Raw genomic sequence first — 25,243 nt, forward strand, 5'->3', positions numbered from 1 at the left:
CCTGAGTTCCTTCATCTACAAAAGAAGCAGTATACAGAACAAAGCATTGTTCTGTAGTTAAAATATAAAGCACAGACATGGAGCAAGACACGTAGTAAGCACCAAGTAAAAATTAACTATTATTACACTACTTACCAGCATTTGGCTTAGAGCAGGCAGAAGAGGCCGTCGAACCAGGACCGTGTCCCGACTGCTTATGCTCCCCAGGGTTCAGGAGACCAGCCAGAGGCTCTTCCCTTCATAGAAGCGCTGGATCTTAGTACCCCTCCCGTCCTGGTGGATTTCTGTGGCATTCCTGATCCTTGTTCTTGGCATGTTTGGGTACAGACGTATCCGACCACGTAAAGCTACGTGTATGAGTGTGTGTGTGAAGGAGCATGAGAGAAAGAGGCCAGCAGAGGATACACTGCTTTGGAGAAGTTCTTTTTTCCCATTAAACTCTCATTCTGCCCCATTCACAAATAGAATCCTGGCACTATAGTTTTACAGGCTCCGCCTCCCAGACTCGTGACTCTGTCATCACGGTCTGTGCTTCGACATCCAGAGCCCACCCTTCAGGGCCACGAGGACAGACCCCCCCCCAGCCCTGGAGTGCTACCTGGCCGAGGTGCTGACAGGGTGCATCTGGGTTTCAGGCTGAGCAGCAAGCCCCTGCTGACATCAGACAACTACGAGCTGGGAGCGGGGATGAGGAAGAGACATAAGGGGCCCGAGGAGGACCACGATGCCCTCAGTGGAACGGGGAAAGCTAGGGGGAGGAACCAGCCTTGGGATGAGCACGAAGCCTCTTCAGACTTCATGAGTCAGGTCAGTAATCCTGTCTTCTGGGTGTGCTGCCAGCTCGGGGTGGAAGGTCTGGAGGGGATGCCGGAGGACACGCCCCACCTTTGCAGGTCTGTTGGCCCTGTTGCTGCATAGAAACCATAGAGATGGTTGCCTTAGGGCCACAGCAACTCTCCTCCAGTCTTCCCCACTGTACAGAGGGGGAAATTAAGGCTTAGGGCAGGTCAGAGACTTACTGAAGTGACAGCCTTAGGTGCAGCTGAGACTGAAAGCCACATCCTGTGTGTGTGCTCTGTGACCCTTTGCTGAAGCCAAGAAGAGAGACTGCAAGTTCTTAACCAAATAATGCAATTACTCCGTTGTTTAGCAGGATAATTGTTTAATGAGCTGCTTAACCATTCTTTAGTTCTAAGAAACAAGAGCTTGATGTCATTGTAATTTCCTCTGTGAACTCTCCTGAGGCAAAGGGGTAAAAGCCAACGCCTTGATTTTTCTTATATCTGCAGAGCACTGAAATCATCCACTTAAGGCCCTTGTCACTAAATACTAACATACGGTCTCATCCTCCCAGTAAGCCCTGCGGGAGGGGGCTGTCCGTCCGAGGGAAGGACTCACACGAGGGAGACTGGATCCAGGGGGAGGGAAGAGAGTCTGTTTGTCCATTAGGATCCTTTATGCTCTTGAATTGTGATGGATACTTTAGTCATTTAATTGATACTATTCCAACTTTTCTCTCCGTATGAAATGTTACCTGATTAAAGAAAATAGAGATAAAATGTTCAAACGAGGGCCTTCAAAACTGCGTATTTCAACAACAAATTACTACAGCTGACGAGAGACGCACAAGCAGGAATTTATCTGTGAAACCTCTAATCATTCTTTCTGCTTTGGCATCTGAGGCACACTCAAGGCATTTTCTTGGCAGCTTCAGCCCACTGAGCTGGATGGGCTGATTTAGGCTGTGCGGCTGTCTTCATCAGCTGCTTTAGGTGGTTGAGATAAGCAGATCGGCTGCACTGTGATCTGGGTTTTCCATCTTGGTTCTGTCCCTCCTCCCTTAATCCAGCCAAGTTCCTGCTCATGGGCAGCGCTGCTTGCTTCAAGTGCTTCCTCTAGGAAGCACCAGACAGCGCCAAGTGTCACGGATAACTGTAACCACAGTAACAGCTATTTAATAGGTGACTCATGCGCCTTATCCGGGCTCATCCTCTGAACAACCTGCTGATGCCCGTACGTAATTATCCCCATTTTGCAGAGTAGAAGAACTGAGGCAAAGAGGAGTTAAAGCAACTTGCCAGAAGCCCCAGAGGCAGGGAGGATAGGAGCCTGGGTTCCTCAGCTTGTGTACTGAGACCCACTGTCCCGTTTTGCTGAATGTCTTAACCAGGGACTTCCCAACTTCCCTTTCCAGCTAAAGATTAAGAAGAAGAAGATGGCCAGCGACCAGGAGCAGTTGGCAAGCAAGCTGGACAAAGCCCTCTCCCTCACAAAGCAGGACAAGTTGAAGTCTCCCTTCAAGTTCTCGGACAGTTCTGGGGGGAAATCAAAACCGAGCGGGGGCTGCGGCAGGTTCCTGACGCCCTACGACAGCCTGCTGGGCAAGAACAGGAAGGCGCTGGCCAAAGGCCTCAGCCTGTCTCTGAAAGCTTCCCGAGAAGGTAAACACAAAAGGGCCGCCAAAGCCAGGAAGATGGAGGTGGGCTTCAAGGCCAGAGGCCAGCCCAAGTCGGCCCACTCTCCGTTCGCCTCGGAAGTGAGCAGCTACTCCTACAGTAAGTAGCGGGCCGCGCCGCTTCAGGGCCGCTCTTCTCCTTTCTCTTTCTGCCTCGAGTGCTCGAAGGTCTTTCTGCCTTTGTGCGGCATCAGGCCGGAAGGGGAAGTGCCGCCCGAAGCGGAAGTGCCTGTGATTGGCGGGTGCCACTCTGGGAGGTTGCCTATGATTGGTGGGAGCTCGTGATTGGTGGGCAGGTGGGCGGAAGTTGGCGGCTGCTCATGAGAACCTTAAAGATGACGCTCCCTGGCCTGCAGGCGGCTCTCCGTCTTTGGGCCGAGCGTTAGTACGGACAACATTAATGGCGCGCACACTAGGGCTGTCCGGGCGACAGCCCTCCAGGTGGTTACGTGTTTTGTCCGCGAGGATAGGTGCTGAGGCCAGGCGGGAATCAGGCCCGCCTGTCAGACTCAGCCGCACGGGGCTTACTGCCAGGATGGATGCGGCCTATGCGCTGCCCGGGACGGCGGCCGCCAGCCCATGCGACTCTCGGGCCCCGGAAACGTAACAGTCTGTAGGCCTGGAGAATTGAGCTCTAACCGGATCTGGCGGCCTCGGAGCGCCTTCCCTAGGAACTCGGGCATGTGGTTTTCCTGAAACTGGCAGCCTTACCCTCCCCCCCCCCCCGCCCCGGTTCTCTGGGGCCTCTGGTGGCCCAGAGCCCGCTGTCTGGTGTGTAATAGGCGCTCAGTAAGTATTTGTGGGCGGAACATCTAATGCTTGGGATGGATGGGTGCTAAGTACCGAGGCCGCTGCAGAATGACCAGGGAGGGGCTTATTGGCTCCTGTCATCTGTCAGCGGGGTTTGTTCTGGGAGACCCCAGGCCGCGGCTGGCGTGGAAGGTTTTTTGGTGGGTAACTGCCTGGATTTGTGTGTCTCGGTTTTTGATTGGCTCTGCCTGGTTCCTGGGGTTGGGGGTGTAGGATGTTCAGTGCAAAAAATGGACCCGTTTATAGTAACGTGTGTTTTCTTAAGGAAAGAAAATGAAGTTTTTATGAGCTTGAAGTTAAGATATCATTGCCTGTTTCACCGGGCTGTTGGGAGCTCTGAGTGCATTCACTTGGGTAAAGAGCTGGATGTGGCCTCTGGCATGAGATTAAGCCACTGCTGTTTTTTTTTTTTTTTAATATGTTCGTGTTTCTGGTTACTCTGAGTCTTCAGGGTTGATGCTCAGATGGGTGTAGGGTCAAGCAGCTCCTTTGTGCCTTATGTACTGAGGACGTGTCCGATGGCCAAAGCTTTTCATCCCTCAGATTCTGATGCGTGTGAGCCAAGCAGCATTGTCCAGGCCCCTGGCCGCTGTGGGCCAGTTTAGACACTTGTACCTTTGAAGGAGGAAGGAAGGGCTTTCCTCTGCTCTTTCATTCTCTGCTTATTTTGGAATAATGAAAGAGCCAGGAGGATTGCAGCTCCTTTGAGCTTTCAGGGGAGAGAAGTTGATGGATGTGGCCTGGCTGGTTGCTGGAAGAATCCCTGACTCCTTCCTACTTACAGGTGAGTGTGGATGGGGTACAGCTGGAGAGGCCAGAGATCAGCTGGGGCTCTGGGGTGCTCTGAGGTCCTAAGTCCACTGCAGCAGTGTGTGCCTACACGTGAACAGTTATAACTCCCCCGTCTAAGTCCGTTATGCCTTTGTCTAAGACTCCACTGTCCAGGAGGGAGAGATGGTTGGTACTGCCACGGGAGGTCAGAAGCCCTCTCCAGCTAGGTGATGGCTATAATATGCAGCTGACTGTGGAGAACGCGCTTCTCTCTCTTTCTTTTTATATTGGTTTTTCTGCCATTCTCAGTAACGGAGCGTGTGCAGTCACAAACAGGTCGAGATGTTCCCTGGCAGAGACGCTGTGCCAGCAGGAGATGGGAAAAGAGAACGTTGCCCTCCTGCTTTTTCACTTTGGGTTGTAGGGGTTGGGTGGCATGCTCGGTGGGTTTTGGTGGGAAGCCAGGTTGGTCATTGTCACGCATGGGCATCTCGAGCCTGGAGCTCCATCTCCTGTGTGCTCCATCCTCAGGAAGGATGGGATGGAGCACATGGGAGGAAGAGCTGTGCCTGGGGGACGGACAGAGGCTTGTCCTTGTCCTGCCCAGAGTTGCCAGGCCATCCTGCAGTTGGGGTTTTGGAGTGGAAAGCATAGATGTTGGAGGAGTCAGTCAGAGGACCCTTGCCCCCAACACACACGCACGCGCGCATCTGTAGTTTCTCTTGGACTTGGAGACAGCAGGTGGTGCCAGAGCTGTAGCTTTGTTCATGAACATTCCTTGTGTTTGGAGTGGATTTTATCAGATCAAGGGATTACAGTCTGGCTGCAGAGCCCTTTCGTCCGATGAAATCTTGCTCAACAGCCTCATGTGTAAAATGAACCAAAGTGGTGTGAGTTTGTCTATGTGGTGGATGTTTGGGATGGGAGAGCTGTGCCCACTTGACAGCTCCCCTCCCCAAAGCTGGGTGATCCTCTCCTAGGAAGACCTCACCTGTGTAGTAAGGCTAGAGACTTGTGGGAAGCGAGCAGCAGCGTGCTGGTAACCTGGCTCTCTGGTAGTGACAAAAGGTGAGGGGAACCCCGAGTTGGAATAAGTTTTGCCAGTTTCCTTGGTGTAGCTGTTTCAAGCCGTCACTGCCATCCTGACATTGCTGAGCCAAAGGGCTGGGAAGGGGTGTGTGCGATTGCCTTCGGGAGTCTGTGCATGCTGCTTGGCGCACCACTGGGAGCTGCCGTTTGGGGATAGGGCTTTCTTTACCTGAGCCTCTCCCCTCCTGGCCCTGGCCCTGGCCCCGGCCCCTCCCCAAAAAGCCTCTGGGCTGGGTGCAGCCCTGTAGGATAGAAGGGACTAAGCGGGGACCTCCATACCCAGGGGAGAGACCTCCCTGAGGGTGGGGCTTCTGCCTGCCCCCAGGCTTGGAAAGGCTGTTTGCTGAGTGACTGTGTAGTGGGTGATGCTGGCAGTGCCCAGCCTAGAAAAGGCCTGGAGTCCAGGCCCAGGAAAGATGGGCTGTGTGATGCCCATAGTTCAGAGGCCTCCCAGGTGAGAGGGGAGGCTCAGGGCGGGAGGAGAGCTCCAGGTGGCGGAACTCAGCTGGGTCCCTGGCCAGCTGGCATTTGGACCTCTCTGTTCTGGCACGCAGCAGGCTGTTCTCAGAAGCACTGAGAATAATGAAAGAAAGGCACCAGGCCCTCCCTCCCCTGGCGCTCTGTGACTTACCTTTATTAAAAACTACTTTGACTGCAGATACGGACTCAGAGGAGGAGGAAGAATTCCTAAAGGATGAGTGGTCTGTCCAAGGCCCCTCCAGCTCCAAACTGTCGTCTTCGCTCCTGTGCGGCATGGTGGCGAAGAACAGCAAGCCAGCTGGAGGCCCCAAGCTGACCAAGAGGGGTCTGGCGGCCGCCCGGACTCTGAAGCCCAAGCCAGCCGCCAGCAGGAAGCAGCCGTTTTGTTTGCTGCTTCAAGAGGTCGAGGCCCGTTCCTCCTTCAGCGATTCTTCGGAGGACTCGTTTGACCAAGGTTACTAGCTCCAAACACAATACCTTCCGTGTTTCCGAGCGAGAGAGTGAGTGCGAGAGCGAGAGAGCGGGAGCGGGAGCGCAGGGAGGGCGGATGCCGTCTGTCCGTCCGTCCGCGGGATGGCCCGGCCAGGGCGGCCGTCCAGGTTCTTGGCAGCGTAGCCTGCTTTATCAGCCTGAGTCTTTTTATTTTTGTTTTTATTTGTACCTGTATCATTGTGATAATACCATTGGCTAGCTCTTTTTGAGCTTTTATACGGACTGTTTTTGGTCTTCACCCTCCTCCACTCTCCCCTCTCCGCCCCGCACCCTCCTCGCCTCCTCGACCCCTCTAGACCGCAGGCCTGGGTGGGTCCTCTCGGCGTGGGCCTGTAGAGGCCTCCCGGGGGGACGTTTTGTAAATGCAATTCTGTCGTGTGGGCGTGTGACTTGATGTTTGTACCGCGATTTTGGTAATACCAAGCTTTATTAAACATATCGAGTTCATTTTTAACTAAACCCGTGTGCCTTGTCTCTCTTGCTGTGTCCTTACTAGACCATTAGGTTGCCGCTTCCCTCGTTTTGTGCCTCCCCCTCCCCCTCCCCCCCAGAAGGGTAGATGGAATAACGCAGTCTGCCGCTCTCTGTTACTCAAATATCCCTGGTAGCTGTTGGCATGCCTTTCATTTTTCAGGTTTAAAGTCAACTGCTTTCACCTCCAGCTTCATCCTTTTTTTTTTTTAAGCTGCTTGTTTGTCTTTTATTTTCTTAAAGCTCTATCCCTACGCAACAGTGGTTAAAAAATACTTACAAACACTCGTTTTCTAACACATATTTCTGTTTTGAAGGGCGTGTAGGCAGTGCAGAGTCAAGACCATTCTCTGTCCCCGAGTTTTGTTGTGAAATTCAAAGGCTTCACTGCCACATGGAGGGGCAAAGCTCAGTGCCCTGGGAACAGCCTGGCCTGTGGGTCACAGGCCGGTCTGCTCTCAGGTCCTCCCTGGGCTTGCTGGCCTTGCAAAGAGAGGGTTGGACTCAGTGCCCCCGAGAGCCCCCTGGCTCTGGCTTCTCTAAGGAATCCGGGGGTTAGCAGTGTCTCCCAGCACCTCCAGTAGAAATGTCCTGGGCTGGGGTCGGGGGTAGGCAGCCAATGGGTCCTTAAATGCTTCTCGCCCTGGTTTAGGATTTGCTTCAGGGCAGACCCTCTTGGGGGATCCCAGAGCCTAGACCCTGATGCTCCGGCTGGGATGCATTTTGGGTGACCAGGAGATGGCTCGTTCTGGGCTGCTGCCACGCCGGAGCGAGCGCAACCCGTGCCACAAGCTCTCCAGCTATCCTCGTCTCCCAAGGCCTCCCCTAGCCTGGGCCTCTGTGGATGAGTCTGGCTAGTTCGCCATCTCCCTCCCCTCCCCTTCCCCAGGGCTGGACCCCAATGCCTCCTCCCCCTTAAAGCCAGACTTCCAGCTGCCTAAGTTTTTGAGCTCTCTTGCCCCAGCTCAGACCCCATAGAGAAGCAGGCAGCTCCCCCAGATCACATAGCAAAGTGCCCAGAATCTTCAGAGGAAGCCAGGGCCCCTCAAACCAGGGCCAGACACAGCAGTGGACAGAGTCCAGATAGGGGGAGTGCAGGGTGAGAGAGGAGGAGTCCCTGCTGCACCCAAGACCGCTGGACAGGTCTTGAAAGGGGTATTTGGGTAATAGGGTCTCACTGACATCTGGTTACTAAAGCACCTGATTGGCTTGGCTTTTCTAGTGTGTCTGCTCTCTTCCCCCAGCAGCTTGACCATCCCTTCACCCTTGACCCCTACCCATGATGCTTTGAATGTCTGTTTTGGTCTCTTGCATTTGCTCTCACGCTGCACTCTGGACGCAAAGCGAAGGCTGGGAGTAGGGCAGACGGCGCAGCGGGTCACTGAGCTTGGGTCCGAGCCTGGCTCGTTGCTCCGTAGGTAGGCAAAACCCTTTTCTTTGTGTCCCCTCTGCACCCCTCCTCCTCGGGGTTTGCCCCCATCGGCTATGGCAGCAGCGGATCGCTTTGGCATTTACGGATCGGGTTTGAGAAAACCAACTGACAACGGCCAGCCCCACATACTGAGCCCAGAGTTTTTTTCTATTAGAAACGAAGTTTTTCTGCATTTCCTCAGGTTTCTTTGTTGGGACTTTTTCTGCCCACCCTTGGCAAGCTCTGTTGCCTCAGGTGTGGACAACTCCAGAACGGCCTTCTTGGTCCTGTGGCGCTCCTCTGCTCCCCCTGCCCCTCAGACCCCGGTCCAGGCACACTGGCAGCCCCGGCAGCCCCGTCGGGCTTGCTGGAGTGGGAGGCGGGGAGGGTCTCAGGAGACCGAGAGAATCTGCGGCAGCATTTCGTGGAAAGCACTCATTTTTGGTTTTGGCTTTGGCCTTCCAAACATTACCCCATCTCAGGGTGCTGGGTTGGGGCCACTGCTGGCTTTTGGGGATCTGATGTTTGTCATTCCAGACATCAGAAACCCAGAGCCAGACTGACCCCGCCGGGCCCCACCAGTGGAGAGTCCTTCGGGATGGGAGAGTTCTGGAGTCTCCACACCTGAGTGGCCCCGGGAAGGGTACCTCTAGAAGGGAAAGCTGGCCCCCACCCAACCCCGTACCCCCACCCCGGCCAGCCCCCTGCCCGCCACCCTGCTCAAATTGGCCGGCCCCATGGTGGGCCTGATGTGGGGGACCCAGGCGCTGCCAAAAGTCTGCCTACACTTAGCCTGCTTTGCCACTGTGGCCCACTGGGCGGAGACAGAACCATGTGACGTCCGCAATGTGAATGGATCGCAAGTGTGCACTGCCTGCCTGCCTGCCTGCCGCCTGCCCGCCCCGCTGGCCTCCATCCCGCTGCATCTGTTGCTCTGGGAGCCGGGTCTCCGTCTTCTAACCTCTCTTAACAAACCTCCTCTCTCTCTGCCTCCTTTCTCTTTTCAACTCCCTTCAGGCATCCCTCGAGCTCATCACCGCTTCCCTCCCTGAGGGCTCCCTTGGTTGAGTGAACAGACAGAACCCTTGCCCTCACTGGCATCCCCTGGGGCTGCCAGTTTTGGCCGCTGGTAGTGCTCCAGCAGGCAGGCAGCTTGGGCTGTTGGCAGGAGAATGTGGAGTTGGCCATTGTCTAGGGCCCATACAACCCCTAGACTCCCTGCCCCCAGGTTAAAGACAGAAAGAAGATGGCTCATTTTCCTCCCACCTCTTCTTGTTGGAGAGAGTCGCCTCCAGCCTAGCCTGGCCCTGCCCTTGGCCAGTGGCCCCAGAGCCACTGTCACACACACACTCCCACCCCACTCAGGGCAGACAGGCACCGTCCGGCAGGTGTCCTCGGCAGCCCCTTGGCCAGGGCATCTCATGGCGCAGCCGGCACTGGGCAGCCCCGCATCTGCCTGCCCTCGTGGGTTTAGCTGGTCCATCTCCCTAGAAAGGCAGGAAGCAGACCTGGGCTTCCAGACAGACCCTGATTTTGGTGGAGGGCTCAGCTCCCATGCAGGGGGCATCGTCCTCCCTGCTGTTCCTGCCAGCCCCACTGCCTTCCCCACCTTTGTTCTGACGGCCCGAGCTGGGCTCCGGGCTGCAGCTCCTCGAGTGGCAGGGCCAGTGCCTGGGGAGAAGCCTGTCCCTGTTCACCAACTGGGGCAGCCTTAGAGTCTCTGCCCACTAGACTGTGGGTGACGAGACAGCCAGCCAGCCCCAGATTCGAGTCCTGTTCTGCTGCCTGAGCGCCTGACCACGCCCCTTGGCTTCGGGAGCAGAGTGGGCTGACCGCCAGCTCCCGTGGGTCAAGAGGTGTACCTGGCTTGTGGCTGTGGGGACAGCCCAGTTGGTTTTCTTTGTAGAATGAGGTGGTCTTGTGTCTGATCCTTTTCACACTTATAGAGTGTTTTCTTCTATGCATCTGGGGTCCTGTTTGGATCCTCCCCTTAGCTGGGTGGGTAGGGAGGGCCACCTCTGCCACAGATGAGAAAACGGGCTCAGAGAGGGCCAGGGATTTGCTCCAGGCTTCCCAGCTAGGGCTTGTTGCTGGAAGTCAACTTTGGACCCCAGAGCCTACTCAGGGTTTCAGTCATGGGGGCCTCCCACCCCGTCAAGAAGAGACCAAACCCTGCCTTCTCCTGCCACCGGCCCCCAGGACCCCAGCCTGAGCCCCCAGGGCCCTTCCACCTGACTCTGCCTCACCCTTGCCTCTCCTTCTCTCCTCCTGCTTCCTTCCCCAGCCTTCACGTTGTGTGTCGGGGCGTGTGTGTGCGTGTGTGTGCGTGAGACCATGGAGAATGCTATCTCCAGTCCTTGTCTGTGTGTCCGTCCCCCTCCCTACAGCACAGGTGCATGTTCGTGCTCCCCCTGAAGATTCACACTCGACTCCCAAAGCTGCTGCCCACCTCTGGGCTGTCCAGGATGCCCAGGTCTTGGGCTTGCTTTGATGGGGCACTGGGCCGTCGGGGGGACTCGTGGGCTGGTGAGGCATGAGGAGCTGGGCTGGAGCTGCAGCCCTGCCTCACTGGTGCTCCGGCTGAGTAGGGGGTGGTGGGGGGTGGCGCAGGCTCAGGCTGAGGCTCTGACTCGCTCCCTGTTTTCTGCACGCCAGATGAGAGCTCCGAGGAGGAGGACGAGGAGGATGAGCTGGAGGAGGAGGAGGACGAGGCCACCGGTGGCTATAGGCTGGGGGCCCGGGAGCGGGCCCTGTCGCCAGGCCTGGAGGAGAGTGGGCTGGGCCTGCTGGCCCGCTTTGCAGCCAGCGCCCTCCCCAGCCCCACAGTGGGGCCATCCCTGTCAGTGGTACAGCTGGAGGCCAAGCAAAAGGCCCGGAAGAAGGAGGAGCGGCAGAGCCTGATGGGTAAGTGCCAGCAGGTGGGCTGCAGGGAGGCGGGTACCACTGCCCCATCCTACACATGAGGCACCAGAGAAGGGTAGGAGTAGATCTGGGAACCCTGCCCCTACGGGGACCCAGCCCTGTCCTGAGCAGAGGGGAGCTGGCGATGGGGCCTTGGCCTGCCATTCTCCGGGAGGGGTCTCCAAAGCCGTGTGGTGACCTTCACCATTGATGTGCCAATAAACAGGACCTGATTCCTCCGCCACTTCAGGTGCCCGATGTCAGGCAGCTCTGGGAAGCAGAGGTCTTAGACCTACATCCTGGGGGGCTGTGGGAGCCCATGGGAGGCCTGGGGAATCAGGGAGGTCGCACAGGTTGGCAGCATCCTGGCTGAGCCGTGAGAGAGAACTGAGAACTGGCTATGCATCTGCAGAAGAACTTGAGGGGCAGGTGGAAGGAGCAGGCCCTGCAGGAAGGGGTGTCTGCTTACATTTGGGGCATTAGAGGGGATTCCTTCAGTGAGATGGGTTGGCTCAGATAGGGCAGGACTCGTGGGGCCCGGAGTTGGGGCCTGGAGGGATTCATCAGTGGGGGTAGCCAGGCTCACCATCCCATTGCCTGTGTGGGCAAACGGAGGCAGCAGGCACTGCTCCAGCCGGAGGCTCAACCTTGTCCTGGCGCTGCTTGCTTCCTCTCTGTGTCTCCAACCATATTCCTGCCTTCTTGGGACAAACAGACACCTTGGGACCTTCATCTGACGTTGGTGTTCAACACTGAGATGGTTCTGCATGTGTTCAGGCTGTGAGCTCACCTGGACTTAGCGGGGGCTGGTCCTCAGCCTGGCCTCCTTGCCCTTTGCCAAGCCTCAGCAGTACCCCTGAGACCCTCCTGGCAGGGGCTGGGGCTTGGAAGATGGGCACTGTGGTGCTACCCTGCTGCCCCCCAGGCCTCCCCCAGCCCCCCTGACTTCATGCACCCCACAGGCTCCAGGACCAAAGCTCCATTCCCAGCGGCCTGTGCCACCTCCCCAGACTCCATCTCTGGGGCAGTCTCACTGTCTCCCCTGAGCCCACACCAGGCTCCAGGCCCTGTTCTGCCCCCTTCCCCTCCCTTCTCTTTGTGTCTCGCCCCCATGTCCTGCCATGATTCCCCGGGGGGCTTTGGGCCTGGCTCCCCTGAACAGTGGCACTGACCTCCCTCCGGGCCCAGCCCTCTCAGGTGTTCTCTATGCAGAAGCAGCTGCAGGGCTTTTCCTCAAAGCTCGCACTTGACCAGGCTACTTCTCTGCTTAGAACCTCTTACCCGCTCCCCATTGCCCTCTGGAAAGACTGCACCTGGCCCTCCACCTTCAGACTGTGGCTGCTCAGACAGCATCATCCTGTCCACAGCCTCCACCCCACCTCATTGTGCCTTCTGTACTTGCCCCAAACAACCATCTCATCAAAAGTTGTTAAACTTATTGGCAGAGAGTTCACATTTTCTCCTTTTTATACTTTCAATGGCTTAAGGGTCTGTAGTGATGTTTCTCTTTTCATTGTTGGTACAGATAATTTGTTTCTCCTATATTTGTTGATCAGTGTGGTTAGAAGTTACCGATTTCATTGATTTCTGTTCTTTGTTATTTCTGTCCTTCCTTTTTCTTTGGGTATAATTTGCAACCACTTCCTCTTTCTTAAGGTGCAAGTGTGGGTCATTGACTTGGGGCCTCCTTTTCTTCTAGAGGTATTTAAAGCCATAAACTGCTCCAAACACTGCTTTAGTTACATTTCACACATTTTGATATGCTGTCATATTTCACTGTTACCCAATTCACAATATTTTCTAATTTCTCTTGTGATTTCTACTTTGATGCAATCGTTATTTAGACCAATGTTATTTATTTTCCAAATGTTCGTGGGGTTGCCTGGCTATCTTACTGTTATTGATTTTTAATTTAATTCCCTCTTGGTCAGAGAACATCCTTTGTATCATTTCAATCTTTTTAAATTTTAAAAACTTCAGGGTGCATGGTCTTTCCTAGGAAATGTACTGTGTGCACTTAAAGAATATGCATTTGGATGTCATTAGGTAGAGTATTCTATGACTCAGTCACTTCTGTCAGTCAAGTCAGTGTGATTGGAAGTGTTAAGGTCTTACATATTTTTACTAGTTTTTTGACTGGTTCTATCAGTTTCTTAGAGATGGGTGTTGAAATCTCCAACTATTATTACAGAATTCTTTCTCCTTTTAATTCTGTCAGCGTTTGCATCAATACTTGAGGCTCTGTTATTGGGTACATACATGTTTATGATTGCTATATTTTCCCCTTGAATTGACCCTTATGTTATTACAAAGTGTTCTTTTCTATCTTGTAGTGTATTTTGTTTTGAAATCCATTAATCTAGTGTTAAATAGTCACTCCAGATTTCTCATGCTTACTATTCATGTGGTATATCTTTTTCCATCCACTTACTCTCATTTTACCTTTGTCTTCATACTTAAAGTCAGTCTTGTGTAGACAGCTTATAGTTGGGTCCTTTTTAAAAAAATTCTTTTTAAAATCTCTGTCTTTTCATGGCAATGTTTTAGTCTATTAGTATTTAATGTAATTATTGATAGGGCTGGGTTTGAATCCACCATAAAAAAAAAAACAGCTTTGTTGAGATATAATTCACATACCATAAAATTTACCCTTTAAAGTATATGATTTAGTAGTTTTTATTGTATTCACAGAACTGTGCAACTACCACTACTGTCTAATTTCAGTACATTTTCTTCATCCCCAAAAGAAATCCCACACCCATTCCCCCAAGCCCTCAGCTCTAGGCAAAGACTACTTTCTGCCTCTATGGATTTCCCTTCTCTGGACAATTTACATAAAAGATGTCATACAATATGTGGCTTTTTGTGTCTGGCTTCTTTCATTTAGCATAACTGTTTGAAGGTTCATCCATGTTGTAAAGTGTATCAGTACTTAATTCCCCCCTTTTTTAAAAAGTAGACTTTCTGTTTTAAGAGCAGGTTTAGGTTCACAGCAAAATTGATAGGAAGGTACAGAGATCTCCCATTTACCTGCTGCCCCCACACATATATTACCCCCCTGAATGATCAATAGCCCCCATTAAAGTGGTCCGCTTGTTAGACTTGATGAGCCGACACTGACACCTCATTATCACCCAGATCCACAGTTAGCATTAGGGCTCACTCTTAGTGCTGTATATTTTATGGATTTAGACAAATGTGTAATGTCATGTACCTGCCACTATAGTGTCATACAGAGTAGTTTCATTGCCCTAAAAACCCTCTGTGCTCCATCTATTCATCTATACCCACCACCCCCATCTCTGGCAGCCACTGATATTTTTATTGTCTCTATAGTTTTTGTTTTGTTTTGTTGTCTCTATAGTTTTGCCTTTTCCAGAATGTTGTAGACTTGGACTCATACACTATGTAGCCTTTTCAGATTGGCTTCTTTCACTTAGTCATATACGTTTAAGACTCCTCCATGTCTTTTCATGGCTGGATAGCTCATTTCTTTTTTAGCACTGTGTAATAGTCCATTGTATGGATGGACCACAGTTTATTCAATCATTCACCTACTCAAGGGCATCTAGGACATCTGGGTGGCATCCAGGTTTTGGCAGTTTTGACCAAAGCTGCTATAAGCATCTGTGTGTAGGTTTTTCTATGGACATGTTTTCAACTCCTTTGGATAAATACCAAGGAATGTGATTACTGGATTATATGCATATGGTAAGAGTATGTTTAGTTTTTTAGGAAACTGCCAAACTGTCTTCCAAAGTGGCTGTACCATTTTGCATTCCCACCAGCAATGAACGAGAGAGTTCCTGTTGCTCCACATCCTTGCCAGCACTTGATGTTAGGGGTTTGGATTTTGGCCTTTCTAGTGAGTGTGTAGTAGTATTTTGTTGCTGTTCTAATTTGCATTTCCCTAGTGACATGATGTGGACATCTTTTCAGTGCTTATTTGCTGTCTGTGTATCTTTAATAAAGTGTCTGTAAGGTTTTTGGCCCATTTTTTAATTGGATTGTTTTCTTAATATTGAGCTTTAAGAGTTCTTTGTATAGTTTGGCTAAATAGTCCTTTATCAGATTTATCTTTTACAAATATTTTCTCCCAGTCTGTGGCTTGTCTTTTCATTCTCTTGACAGTGCCTTTCACAAAGAAGAAATTTTTAATTTTAGTGAAGTCCAGCTTATCAGTTCTTTCTTTCACAGTTTGTGCCTTTGGCTTTTTTATGTAAAAATTGACTGCTAAACTGAATGTCATCTAGATTCTCTCCTGTATCATGTTTTAGGAATTTCATATTTTTGGGGTTTACGTTGAGGCTTGTAGTCCATTATGAATTATTAATTTTTGTGAAAGGTGTAAGGTCTGTGTCTAGGTTCATTTTTTGGCATGTGGATGTCCACTGGTTCCAGCACCATTTATTGGAAAGACTGCCTTTTCTCTGTTGTATTGCCTTTACTACTTTGTCAGGGATCATTTGACTGTATTTACGGTAGGCTATTTCTGGGCTTTGTGTTCTGTGCCGCTGATCTGCTTGTTCTTTTGCCAGTACCTCACTGTCTTGATTACTCTAGGTTTATACTAAGTGTTGAAATCAAGTACTGTCAGTCCTTTGACTATGGTCTCATCTTTAAATATTGAATTGGCGGTTTGGATCTTTTACCTCTCCTATGTGCCTCTCCTTATATAACTTTAGAATTAGTGTGTTGATATCTACAAAATGACTTGCTGGGATTTTTTTATTGGGATTACATTGACTCTATAGATCAAGCTGGGAAGAAATGACATCTTGACATTATCAAGTCTTCCTGTCCATGAATATGGAGTATCTTCTTTGACTTCTTTTATCATAGTTTTATAGTTTTCCTCATATGGATCTTGTATGTATTTGTAACCTAAGTATTTCATTTTGGGGGATGTGAATGTAAATAGTATTGTGTTTTAGATTTCAAATTCTACTTGTTCATTGATAGTATGTAAGACAGTAATTGACTTCTGTTTATTAACTTTGTATCATGCAACCTTGCTGTAATTGTTAATTATTTCCAGTAGATTTTTTTTGTCATTTTTTTCAAATTTTCTATTTAGATAGTCATGTTATTTGTAGACAAAGACAGTTTTATTCCTTCCTTCTCAATCAACATACCTTTTATTTCCTTTTCTTATCTTAATTGCATTAGCTTGAGACTTCTAATATGAGATTGAAAAGTAGTGGTGAGAAGGGACATCCTTGTCTTCTTCCCGATCTTAGTGGGAAAGCTTCTAGTTTCTCACTATTAAGTATGATGTTAGCTGTAGGTTTTTGGTAGGTATTCTTTACCAAGTTGAGAAATTTCCCCTCGATTCCTAGTTTACTGAGAGTTTTTATCATGAATGAGTGTTGGATTTTGTCAAATGCTTTTTCTGCATCCAAGACATGATCATGTTTTTTCTTTCTTCAGGTTATTGATATATTGGATTACATTAATTGATTTTTGATTTTTGAACATTGAACCAGCCTTGCATACCTGGGTTAAATCCCACTTGGTTGTGGTGTATAATTATTTTCATACCTTTTTGGATTTGATTTGTTAATATTTTTTGAGGATTTTCCATTTATTTTCATGGGAGAGACTGATCTCCGTTTGTCTTCATGTCATGTCTGTATCTGGTTTTGGTGTTAGGGTGATGCTGGCATTAGGAAGTATTCCCTCTGCTTTTATCTTCTGAAAGAGATTGCAGAGAATTGGTACAGCTTCTTCTTTAAATGTTGATTTGAATTCATCAGTGAACTCATCTGGGCCTGGTGCTTTCTGTTTCAGAAGACTGTTAATTGTTGATACAATTTCTTTAGTAGATAAAGTTCTCCTCAGATTGTCTATTTCTTCTGTGTGACTTCGTTCCTTTTTATGGCCGAATAATGCTCCATTTTATGGGTATATCACATTTTGTTTATCTACTTTTTTGTTTTTGTTTACATCTTTGGGCTATTTTGAATAATGCTGCTATGAACATGCATGTATACGTTTTTGTGTGGACATGTTTTTAGTTCTCCTGGGTACAGAGCTAGGAGGAAAATTGCTGGGTCATTTGGTAGTTACCTTTTAAGGAACTGATAAACTATTTTCCAAAGTGGCTGCATCATTTTATATTCCTTCCAGCAGTGTATGAAGGTTCCAATTTCTCCACATCCTCTCCAATACTTAGTTATTATCTGTCTTCTTGATGATAGTCATCCTAGTGGGTGTGCGATAGTATCTCATTGTGGTTTTGATTTGCATTTCTCTAATAACTAATGGTGTTGAGCATCCTTTCATATGCTTAGTAGCCATTTGTATGTCATCTTTGGAGAAATGTCTATTTAAATTCTTTACTCATTTTTAAATTGGATTGTCATTTTGTTGTTGCATAAGAGTTCTTTATATATTCTGGCTACAACTCTCTTATCAGATACATGGTTTGCAAGTATTTTCTCCCATTCTGTGAGTTGTCTGTTTCACTTTCTTGATAGTGTTGTTTGAAACAAAAAATTTTAATTTTGATGAAGTCCAATTAATCTATTTCTTCTGATGTCTCTTGTACTTCTGGTGTTATATGTAAGAAAATATTGCCTAATTAAAGGCCATAAAGATTTTGTCCCATTTTCTCCTAAGAGTTTTTACAGTTTAAGACTTCCATTTAGGTCTGTGTCTAGACCCTCAGTTCTATTCCACTGATCTGTATATATGTCTTTATGCCAGTACCACATTGTCTGGACTCCTGTGGGAATTATTGTAGGAAGTTTTGAAATTGGGACATATGAGTTCTCCATCTTTGTTCTTTTTCAAGATTGGTGCCTCCGAGTCACTTGCATTTCCATGGATTTTAGGATCAGCTTGTCAGTTTCTGCAAAAAAAGGCAACTGGGATTCTGATGAGAATTGTGTTGAACTGGTAGATCATACTGGAGAGTACTGACATCTCAATCATTTAAGTTGTTCAATTCATGAACATGAAATGTCGTTCCATTTATTTGGGTCTTTAATTTCTTTCAACAGTGTTTTGAAGTTTTTATTGTACAAGTCTTGCACATCTTTTGCTAAATTTATTCCTAAGAACTTACTCTTTTTGATGCTATTGTAAATGGAATTCTTTTCATTTTTGGAGTGTTCGTTGCTACTGTGTAGAAATACAAGTGTATCCTGCAACCTTGCTAAACTCATTTATTATAATAGTTTTTTAGTAGATTCCTTAGGATTTTCTATATACAAGATCATGTCATCTGCAGATAGAGACAGTTTTACATCTTCCTTTCCAATGTGTTTGTTTGCCTTTTATTTTTCTTGCCTAATTGCTCTGGCTAGAATCTTCCATGCAATATTGAATGGAATTAGTGAGACGAGATAGAATAGATATCTTTATCTTGTGATCTTAGGGAGAAAGCATTCATTCTTTCAACAGTAAGTATGATGTTGGTGATGGGGTTTTCATAGGTGTCTTTGCTCAGTTTGAGGAAGTTTCCTTTCATTTGTAAAATGATAAAAATCAGTCAACAATTGCTTTTCTGTGTCTATTAATGTGTCCCCATGTGGTTTTTATCCTTTATCCTATTAATATGGTATATTACATTGATTTTTTTTTAAGGATGTCAAGCCAACTTTGCATCCCTGTGATATATCCCACTTGGTCATGGTGTATAACCTTTTTTTTACAGGTTTCTGGATTATTTTCATATTTGTTTATAATTGTTATGTCTTCTTGATGGATTGACAATTTTATAATTTGAAATTTTAAAAATGTCCTTCTTTGTCTCTAGTAGTAACTTTTGTCTTAAAATCTATTTTATCTGTTATTAGTACGGGCATGCCTCAGAGATTGTGGGGTCAGTTCCAGACCACCACAAAAAGCCAGTATCACAATAAAGTGAGTCACACAAATGTTTGTTTCCCAGGACATATAAAAGTTATGTTTATATACCATAGTCTATTTAGTGTGCAATAGCATTATGTCTTAAAAATAATGCATATACTTTACTTAAAAAATACGTTATTGATAAAAAATGAGAACCATCATCTGAGCCTTCAATGAATCACACTATGTCACCAAAGATCACTAATCACAGATCAACATAACAAATATAGTAATAATGAAAAGGTTTGAAATATTGTGAGAGTTACCAAAATGTGACACAGAGACATGAAGTGAGCAAATGCTTTTGAAAAAATGGTGCTGATAGACTTGCTCAACACAGGGTTATCACAAACCTTGAATTGTAAAAAAAAAAAACGCAGCATCTGTGAGGTGTGGTAAAGCGACGTGTGTGTGTACGGCTGCTCCAGCTCTCCTTTGGTTACTTGTATCTTGTATCTTTTTTTACCCCTTGACTTTCAATCTGTTTTTGTGTCGTCCTCTCTTCTTATTTTTTTGCCTGTTTTTAGGTCTATTTCTTTGTTCCTCTGTTGCTCCTTTACTGCCTGTTTCTGGGGGAAGAGGCTGTTGCACAGGACGCTGGGTGGGGGTCAAGGACGTGGGTTCAGCTCCCTGCCCCGGCCCGCCTTCCCTCTCTCTGGGCTTCACGCTTGTCCCCCCTGCAGGACCCTGACAGACGCGGCTCCCTCTGCCCCAGGCACCGTTCGTGCTGCCTTACTGGTCTCATCATCACTTGTCTTCTGACCTGGTCTTACCCGTGCAGCTCCAGTCTCCCCTCTTCCAAGCGAGTGTCCACTCTCGGTCACTGCTCTGTCCAGTCTCGGACTCGCTTCCTTGCAGTGCATCTTCTAGGTTTTCTGGTGCTTTCATGCAGGGTGTCTGTTGTTATGTGGGATCTCATTCCGTCATACTCAGAAGCAGAACTCTCAGGCTGGTGTTTTATGGCCTGTACCTTAATCAGCCATGAAAGCCCCCAGCTGCCTCCCCTGCAGCAGGAAGTCTCTTAACAAAAGATTAATTAATGGGATCATTAAGCTTTGCAAATGGCTCCTTCCCATGGAGTGTGCCCCCTCCCCTGGCTCCGCCCTTACTACTGCGGCTGCATCTGCTGGGGTGTTGGAGCTGGGCCTCCCATGGGAGCCCTCCTGGGCAGTAGGCCTGGGGTCCAGACCTGGCTTCTCAGCTCATTGCTCTGGGACCCAGGGCAAGTCCCTATCTGGGGTGGTCAGCCCAGGGCTCTCACAGACGTCGCATCCCTGAGGTCTGCCTGGAGGAGGAAGGCCTCCTCATGTCCCATGTGGTGGGTACTGGTTGAGGCACCTACCAGCCCCTAGTTCACATTCTTTCCCTGGTTTGGATTCTTGGCCTGGCTCCTGTCTCTGGGCCTGGCTCTAAGCAGTGGAGGGAAGCTGGCCCCTTGGTTGTGGGAGGGGGCATTTCCACCAGGGTGAGAGGAGGGGCTGGGCCCCAGGGCAGTGTGAGTTCTGGTGAATCCGGTTTTCTAGAAGGGGGAGTGGGTGCCAGGGACCGCCCAGCTCTGAGAAGTGGCACCAGGAAGCAGAGGAGCAGCCCCACCGGGCTTGGGGATTTTGTGTGGGCTTTCCCACCTGCCTCCTTGGAGTGCTGCCCTGCAGGTGTGGGCCCCCCCAGCTCACCTGCCCTGGCTTCGGGATTCCCCTGGGGCACACACGTGTCCAGGCAGGAATCTCCACATTCCCAGATGGTGCTCTTGGGGTGAGGCGTCTAGAGCAGAGTCTGGGCAGACAAGGGGGTCTGGGACAGGTGTGAGGCCAGCAGGACCTGCCACTCACAGGCATGTGGCTGGTAAGTCCTTCCCTCTCGGCCTCCGATTCCTCCCCGGAAACGGGGAGAAGCCTCCCAGGCGTGGTGAGGTCCCCTGCAGGAGGAATGGGGCTGTGGCCCTTCTGCTGGTGGCCAGGGCAGCTGGGTGGGAGAGGAGTGAGGGCCCACGGGCCCCTGTCCACAGCCCCTCCCTCGCCCGCCTGCAGGCACGGAGCTGGAGTACACCGACTCGGAGAGCGAGGTCAAGGTGCGGAAGCGGTCGCCCGCAGGGCTGCTGCGGCCCAAGAAGGGGCTGGGGGAGCCAGGTCCCTCCCTGCCGGCGCCCGGCGCCCGGGGCCCCAGCCCCAGCAGCCCCGACAAGGCCAAGCTGGCGGCCGAGAAGGGGCGCAAGGCCCGCAAGCCGCGGGGCCCCAAGGAGCCTGGCTTGGAGGCGGGACCCGAGGCCAGCGACGACGACCTGTGGACGCGGCGGCGCAGCGAGCGCATCTTCCTGCACGACGCCTCGGCCGCCCCCGCGCCCAGCAGTGCCGCGCCCGCCGCCGCCAAGCCCGGCCGCTGCGGCAAGGCCGGCCCGCCGAGCCCGCGCAAGGACGCCGGCCGCGCCAAGGACAGGAAGGACCCCCGGAAGGTAGGGCCCGGCGCGGGGCGGGGCTGGGGAGGGGGGCCCTTTGTCCTACCGTCTCAGTGAGATTCTGAGGCCTGTGTGAGGTGCAGGGGCCCCAAAGGGGAACAGTGATGCTGAAACACAGTCACTCACGAACCGCAAATCTCTATTTGTGATGGGCACTCCGTGTGCTCCTTTAGGTGTGTCTCTGATAAGGACACCCGGCAGCCGGGCTAGTGAGTAAGTGCCGTCGCTGGACGTGATAAGCTTAAACATTTCGAAGTCTCTGCAGTAACTGCCATGCGCTACGTCACAGCGATTTTTGTTGGTGACAAAAGTCTTAGCTCTCACCTGAAGGAAAACCTCGTCTCTCCAGAGCTTAGTGAAAACACAGATGGGATTTCCTTCTCCCCATCCAAGCACACCCGCTCCCTGAATTCCCACCGCCTACGTGGCAGGCTGAGAACACTGGCTTTTCAAGAACTCTGATGATTAGACCTGTTTCCCTTCTTGCATTGGCTGCTAGGAAGCTAATGGCCAGTTGTTCCCCATTGAGGTGGTTGCATTGAGACCTAACAGCCAGCTCTGGACAGTGGTCTTTCTGACTCAGGCCTCTCCACTCTGTGTCCTTGATGAAGGGCAAACCCTCAAATAACTGTCATTCTAGAGAAAGCCACAAAAAGGGGAGAGACTCGCCATTGGTTTCCTGATAATGGGTGGTAATGAAGGCAGGGCTGCATTCGAGTGTCCTCCACAGGCACCTTGATTTGTGCTCACCTCTGGTTTCCTCTTGGCTGAAGCCGTCTCAGATTTTTCTGGCCCCCGGAGAGAAGGTGCTGGAATAATAAATAATGATGATGATTAGACCAGGTGACCCATGGTAGGGGCCAGGCATGTTCCAACCACTTTTACCACATTTACTTGACTTGTTGGTAAAGGAGAACTTTGACTCTGCTCATGACACGTCTGACACTAACTACCCAGAATTGGTGCAGACCCCTCAGGTGAAGGGCTCAGCCCCCAAGGACTGTCCACCCCACCCCCACTTCAGAAGCCAGTCGCCGAGTCCCAGATTATCACCTATGCATTTTGACCAGATGGCTATAAATCAGGGATTTTCATGACCACCTCTGTGGGCTGATAAATCACCAGAATGACAGAACATGGGAAGACACTTTACTCACATTTACAATTTATCGTAAAGGATGCAACTCAGGAACAACCCATCGGAGGAGACGCACAGAGGCGTCATCACGGAGGCACGGTTGATGAGTAACTCAGTCTTGTCCCTGGCCTGTCCCTGGAGGATGCGGGGGTGGGGCTGAAAATGTCATGCCTCAAGTTGTGGCTGGTCTTTCTGGTGACCAGGCTCCATCCTGAAGCCATGCAAGGGCTCACCAAGAGTCACCTCATTAGAGCAAAAGACCCTCCTGTGACTTAGGAAATTCCAAGGGATTTAGGAGCTCTGGGTCAGGAAAGGGGGCCGAGACCAAATAGAAATTTCTTAGGATGTCACAGTCGAATACTCACAAAGCCACGTGAGTAGGTTACTCATATTAACTGCACTTTACAGGTAGGCCTGGAACCTGCCCAGGTAGCCCAGCAGCTAATGATCATCAGAGCTGAGCTTCAAACACTGGGGGTCCAGAGCCAGACCGTAGGCCTTAACCATAGGGCCACCCTGCCTCTCTGGGCCTTTCCTGAGATGGCACCTTCTGGTGGGGAGAGGACCAGGGGCTCACCCGATCCCAGCCTTCTGATGATACAGTAAGAGACTGGAACAGAACACGTTGTCAACAAAAGGAGAAGTCAGGCATCAAGGAAATTACTCCAGGAACAACCACGGTTCATAGTTTTGTGAGATACACTTTTGTATCTTGCTTTTCAGACTTGGCATTATAGCTCGTGCATTTCCATATACCATAGCTTTTATTTTACTTTATTTTTTTAAAAATCACTATCTCTAAATGGCTGAATAACATCCCACCATCTGGGTATCCTGTAGTGGTTTTCAGTATCTCCCACCATCAACCATGCCAGCCGTCTGTGATTTGGTTGATGATGGTATTTTGCTGTCATAATTAGTACAGCAATGAACATCTCTGTTCTGTGTACAGAACTTGTCACTTTTGGAATTACTTTCTTGTTAAGAAAAAAAAGTTTCCCAGAAATGGGCTTTCTGGTCAATGGAAAAAGAACAGTTACCAGTTTTATCTGATTGTAACAGTGATTTGGATGATGAAAAGGAAGAAAGTGAAAATCCACTCGGAGATGACTTTTCTTGCTGTTGACTCCCCCTGCCCCTGTGTATACAGCTGCGGAGACGTGCACCCTAAGCTGAACTGTTATTTGGTAACAGAAGTAGGGGAAAAGGAGATGTAACCATGTGAAAAATGATCCTTCAACCCCCAAGGTGCCTTCTGATCTCAGAAGTGATACTAGGATTAAAATATGCATCAGAAACAAGAAGATATAATGTGTGTTTTATATATATATTTTACTCCCCCCAAGTGGGGATTAAAACGCATAGCTTTTGTCCCTATAACATTTCCCATTTTGTTCCTTTTAATGCTGTTTGCTTTGAATTTCACTAGTCTAATGTGGAAGCTGTGAATTCTGCTGTTGTCTTGGTAACATTGGCCCAGTCTTCCTTTTTCCTATTTCTTAATTTTCCATCTCCCCTGGCCCCTCGACTTGGTTGCTGGATGTTAGGCATGTCTGTTTTAAAAGGCATGAAGCGACTGCCACCCCCGCCGCCCCATCACCTCTGTAGCCTGAGCCTGCCTCTTGCCCAGAGTAACATCACTTCACTTCCCACGCCGGCGCCTCTTCCTTGGAAGGGACTCTGGGCCACTGTGATAAATCTTGTAACTGTATCTGTGGACGCACCAGCTTGCTGGACATCTAGGTTGTTTCCACTCCTTTGACAAATGGAGCTGTGCCCCGGCCCAGCTTGCGCTTCACCAGTGCAGGGAGCATCCCTGAGCCACCCCGGGGGGTTCTGAGCTGGAGCGGACGCGGCGCCCCCCACTGCTGGACTAGTGGAAAGCAGCTCAGGCGACAGCTGTGCGGTTTTAAGTGCTCCTTCCAGGAATGTGCCTGTAGGATGAATTGGTTCTGTCGTTTTCTGTGGCCTCATTTGGAAGAGGGAAAAAAGAGGCGGCCTTCATGTCCACCGTGAGGGGGTGGTCATGTGAATTTTGGATCCCCCTACTGAGGCAGCTAGGGCAGCTGTTAAAAATTAAAAGTGAGGCCATCTCTGTGTATAGTAGACATGCCAGGAGGGGAAAGTTGCAAAGCAGAACTTTTGGTAAATTCCAGTCTGTGTTTTAAAAAAAAAAAGAACTGGGTGTGCACAAATGTGACTGCATAGCCTGCGTGTTTGCATGATGATACGTGCTTGCGGAAGGTTCTGGAAGGACACGCCATGTTGTTACTGGTCCCTCTAGTTAACCTCTGCGGTTGGTGGCATCCTTGGAGAGGAACTAATGTTTGTACACTTTAGTGTGTTGTCTCTTTAAAAAAAAAACAATAGGTGATACATGGCAGTAATAAAACAAAATTAAAACCAGAAATACTTGCCGGGGGTGGGAGGGTGTTTCGTTCCTCTCTTGTGAGGGTGAGCAGTGGGACCTGGGCCTCCCCTGCCCTCTGACAGCCACTCTGTTGCTCCCTCCCCAGAAGAAGAAGGGGAAGGAGGCAGGGTCTGGAGGCTCACTGCCCCCGCCCCGCGGCCCCGCCCTGGCCCCTGAGGCCCGGGCCCCTCACACCAGCTCCCCAGCCGCTGCCAAGAGGAGCAAGGCCAAGGCCAAAGGGAAGGAGGTGAAAAAGGAGGTGAGGCTCGCTGGCCACAAGGCAGGTCCCTGCTCCCCATGGGCCCAGGCTTGGGTGAACTGCTCTGTTTGCTTGACAAAGGGGGGCCTGCCTGAGTGTCCCCTCAATCTCACCCATCCCTCATGCGGCTGCCTCAGCCCATTTCGTCCTTCTTCTGGCCTAGGGAGTGACCCGGCTGGGGCCCCACTGCCCATGTGGCAGACCCCACCACGGCCTGACTGTGACCCCGGGTTTCCAGGGAGGGTCC

The 25,243-nt window shown here is 50.1% G+C and overlaps 1 protein-coding gene across 10 annotated transcripts in view; it reads left to right on the plus strand.

Moving 5' to 3' along the window:
* TNRC18 (trinucleotide repeat containing 18) overlaps window positions 1-25,243 on the plus strand; it is an 85,674-nt gene that overhangs the window by 45,872 nt on the left and 14,559 nt on the right. For 9 of the 10 annotated variants that reach the window (XM_072943367.1, XM_072943373.1, XM_072943371.1 and 6 more), the window contains 6 exons: window positions 636-807; window positions 2,195-2,555; window positions 5,784-6,059; window positions 10,635-10,883; window positions 20,765-21,186; window positions 24,844-24,996. In XM_072943367.1, coding sequence (XP_072799468.1) covers window positions 636-807; window positions 2,195-2,555; window positions 5,784-6,059; window positions 10,635-10,883; window positions 20,765-21,186; window positions 24,844-24,996 — 1,633 coding nt within the window. The remainder of the gene's footprint in view (window positions 1-635; window positions 808-2,194; window positions 2,556-5,783; window positions 6,060-10,634; window positions 10,884-20,764; window positions 21,187-24,843; window positions 24,997-25,243) is intronic. The other variant, XM_072943372.1, reaches the window with a different exon arrangement.

The sequence above is a fragment of the Vicugna pacos genome, chromosome 18, assembly GCF_048564905.1.
Source record: "Vicugna pacos chromosome 18, VicPac4, whole genome shotgun sequence".
NCBI classification, from domain to species: domain Eukaryota; kingdom Metazoa; phylum Chordata; class Mammalia; order Artiodactyla; family Camelidae; genus Vicugna; species Vicugna pacos.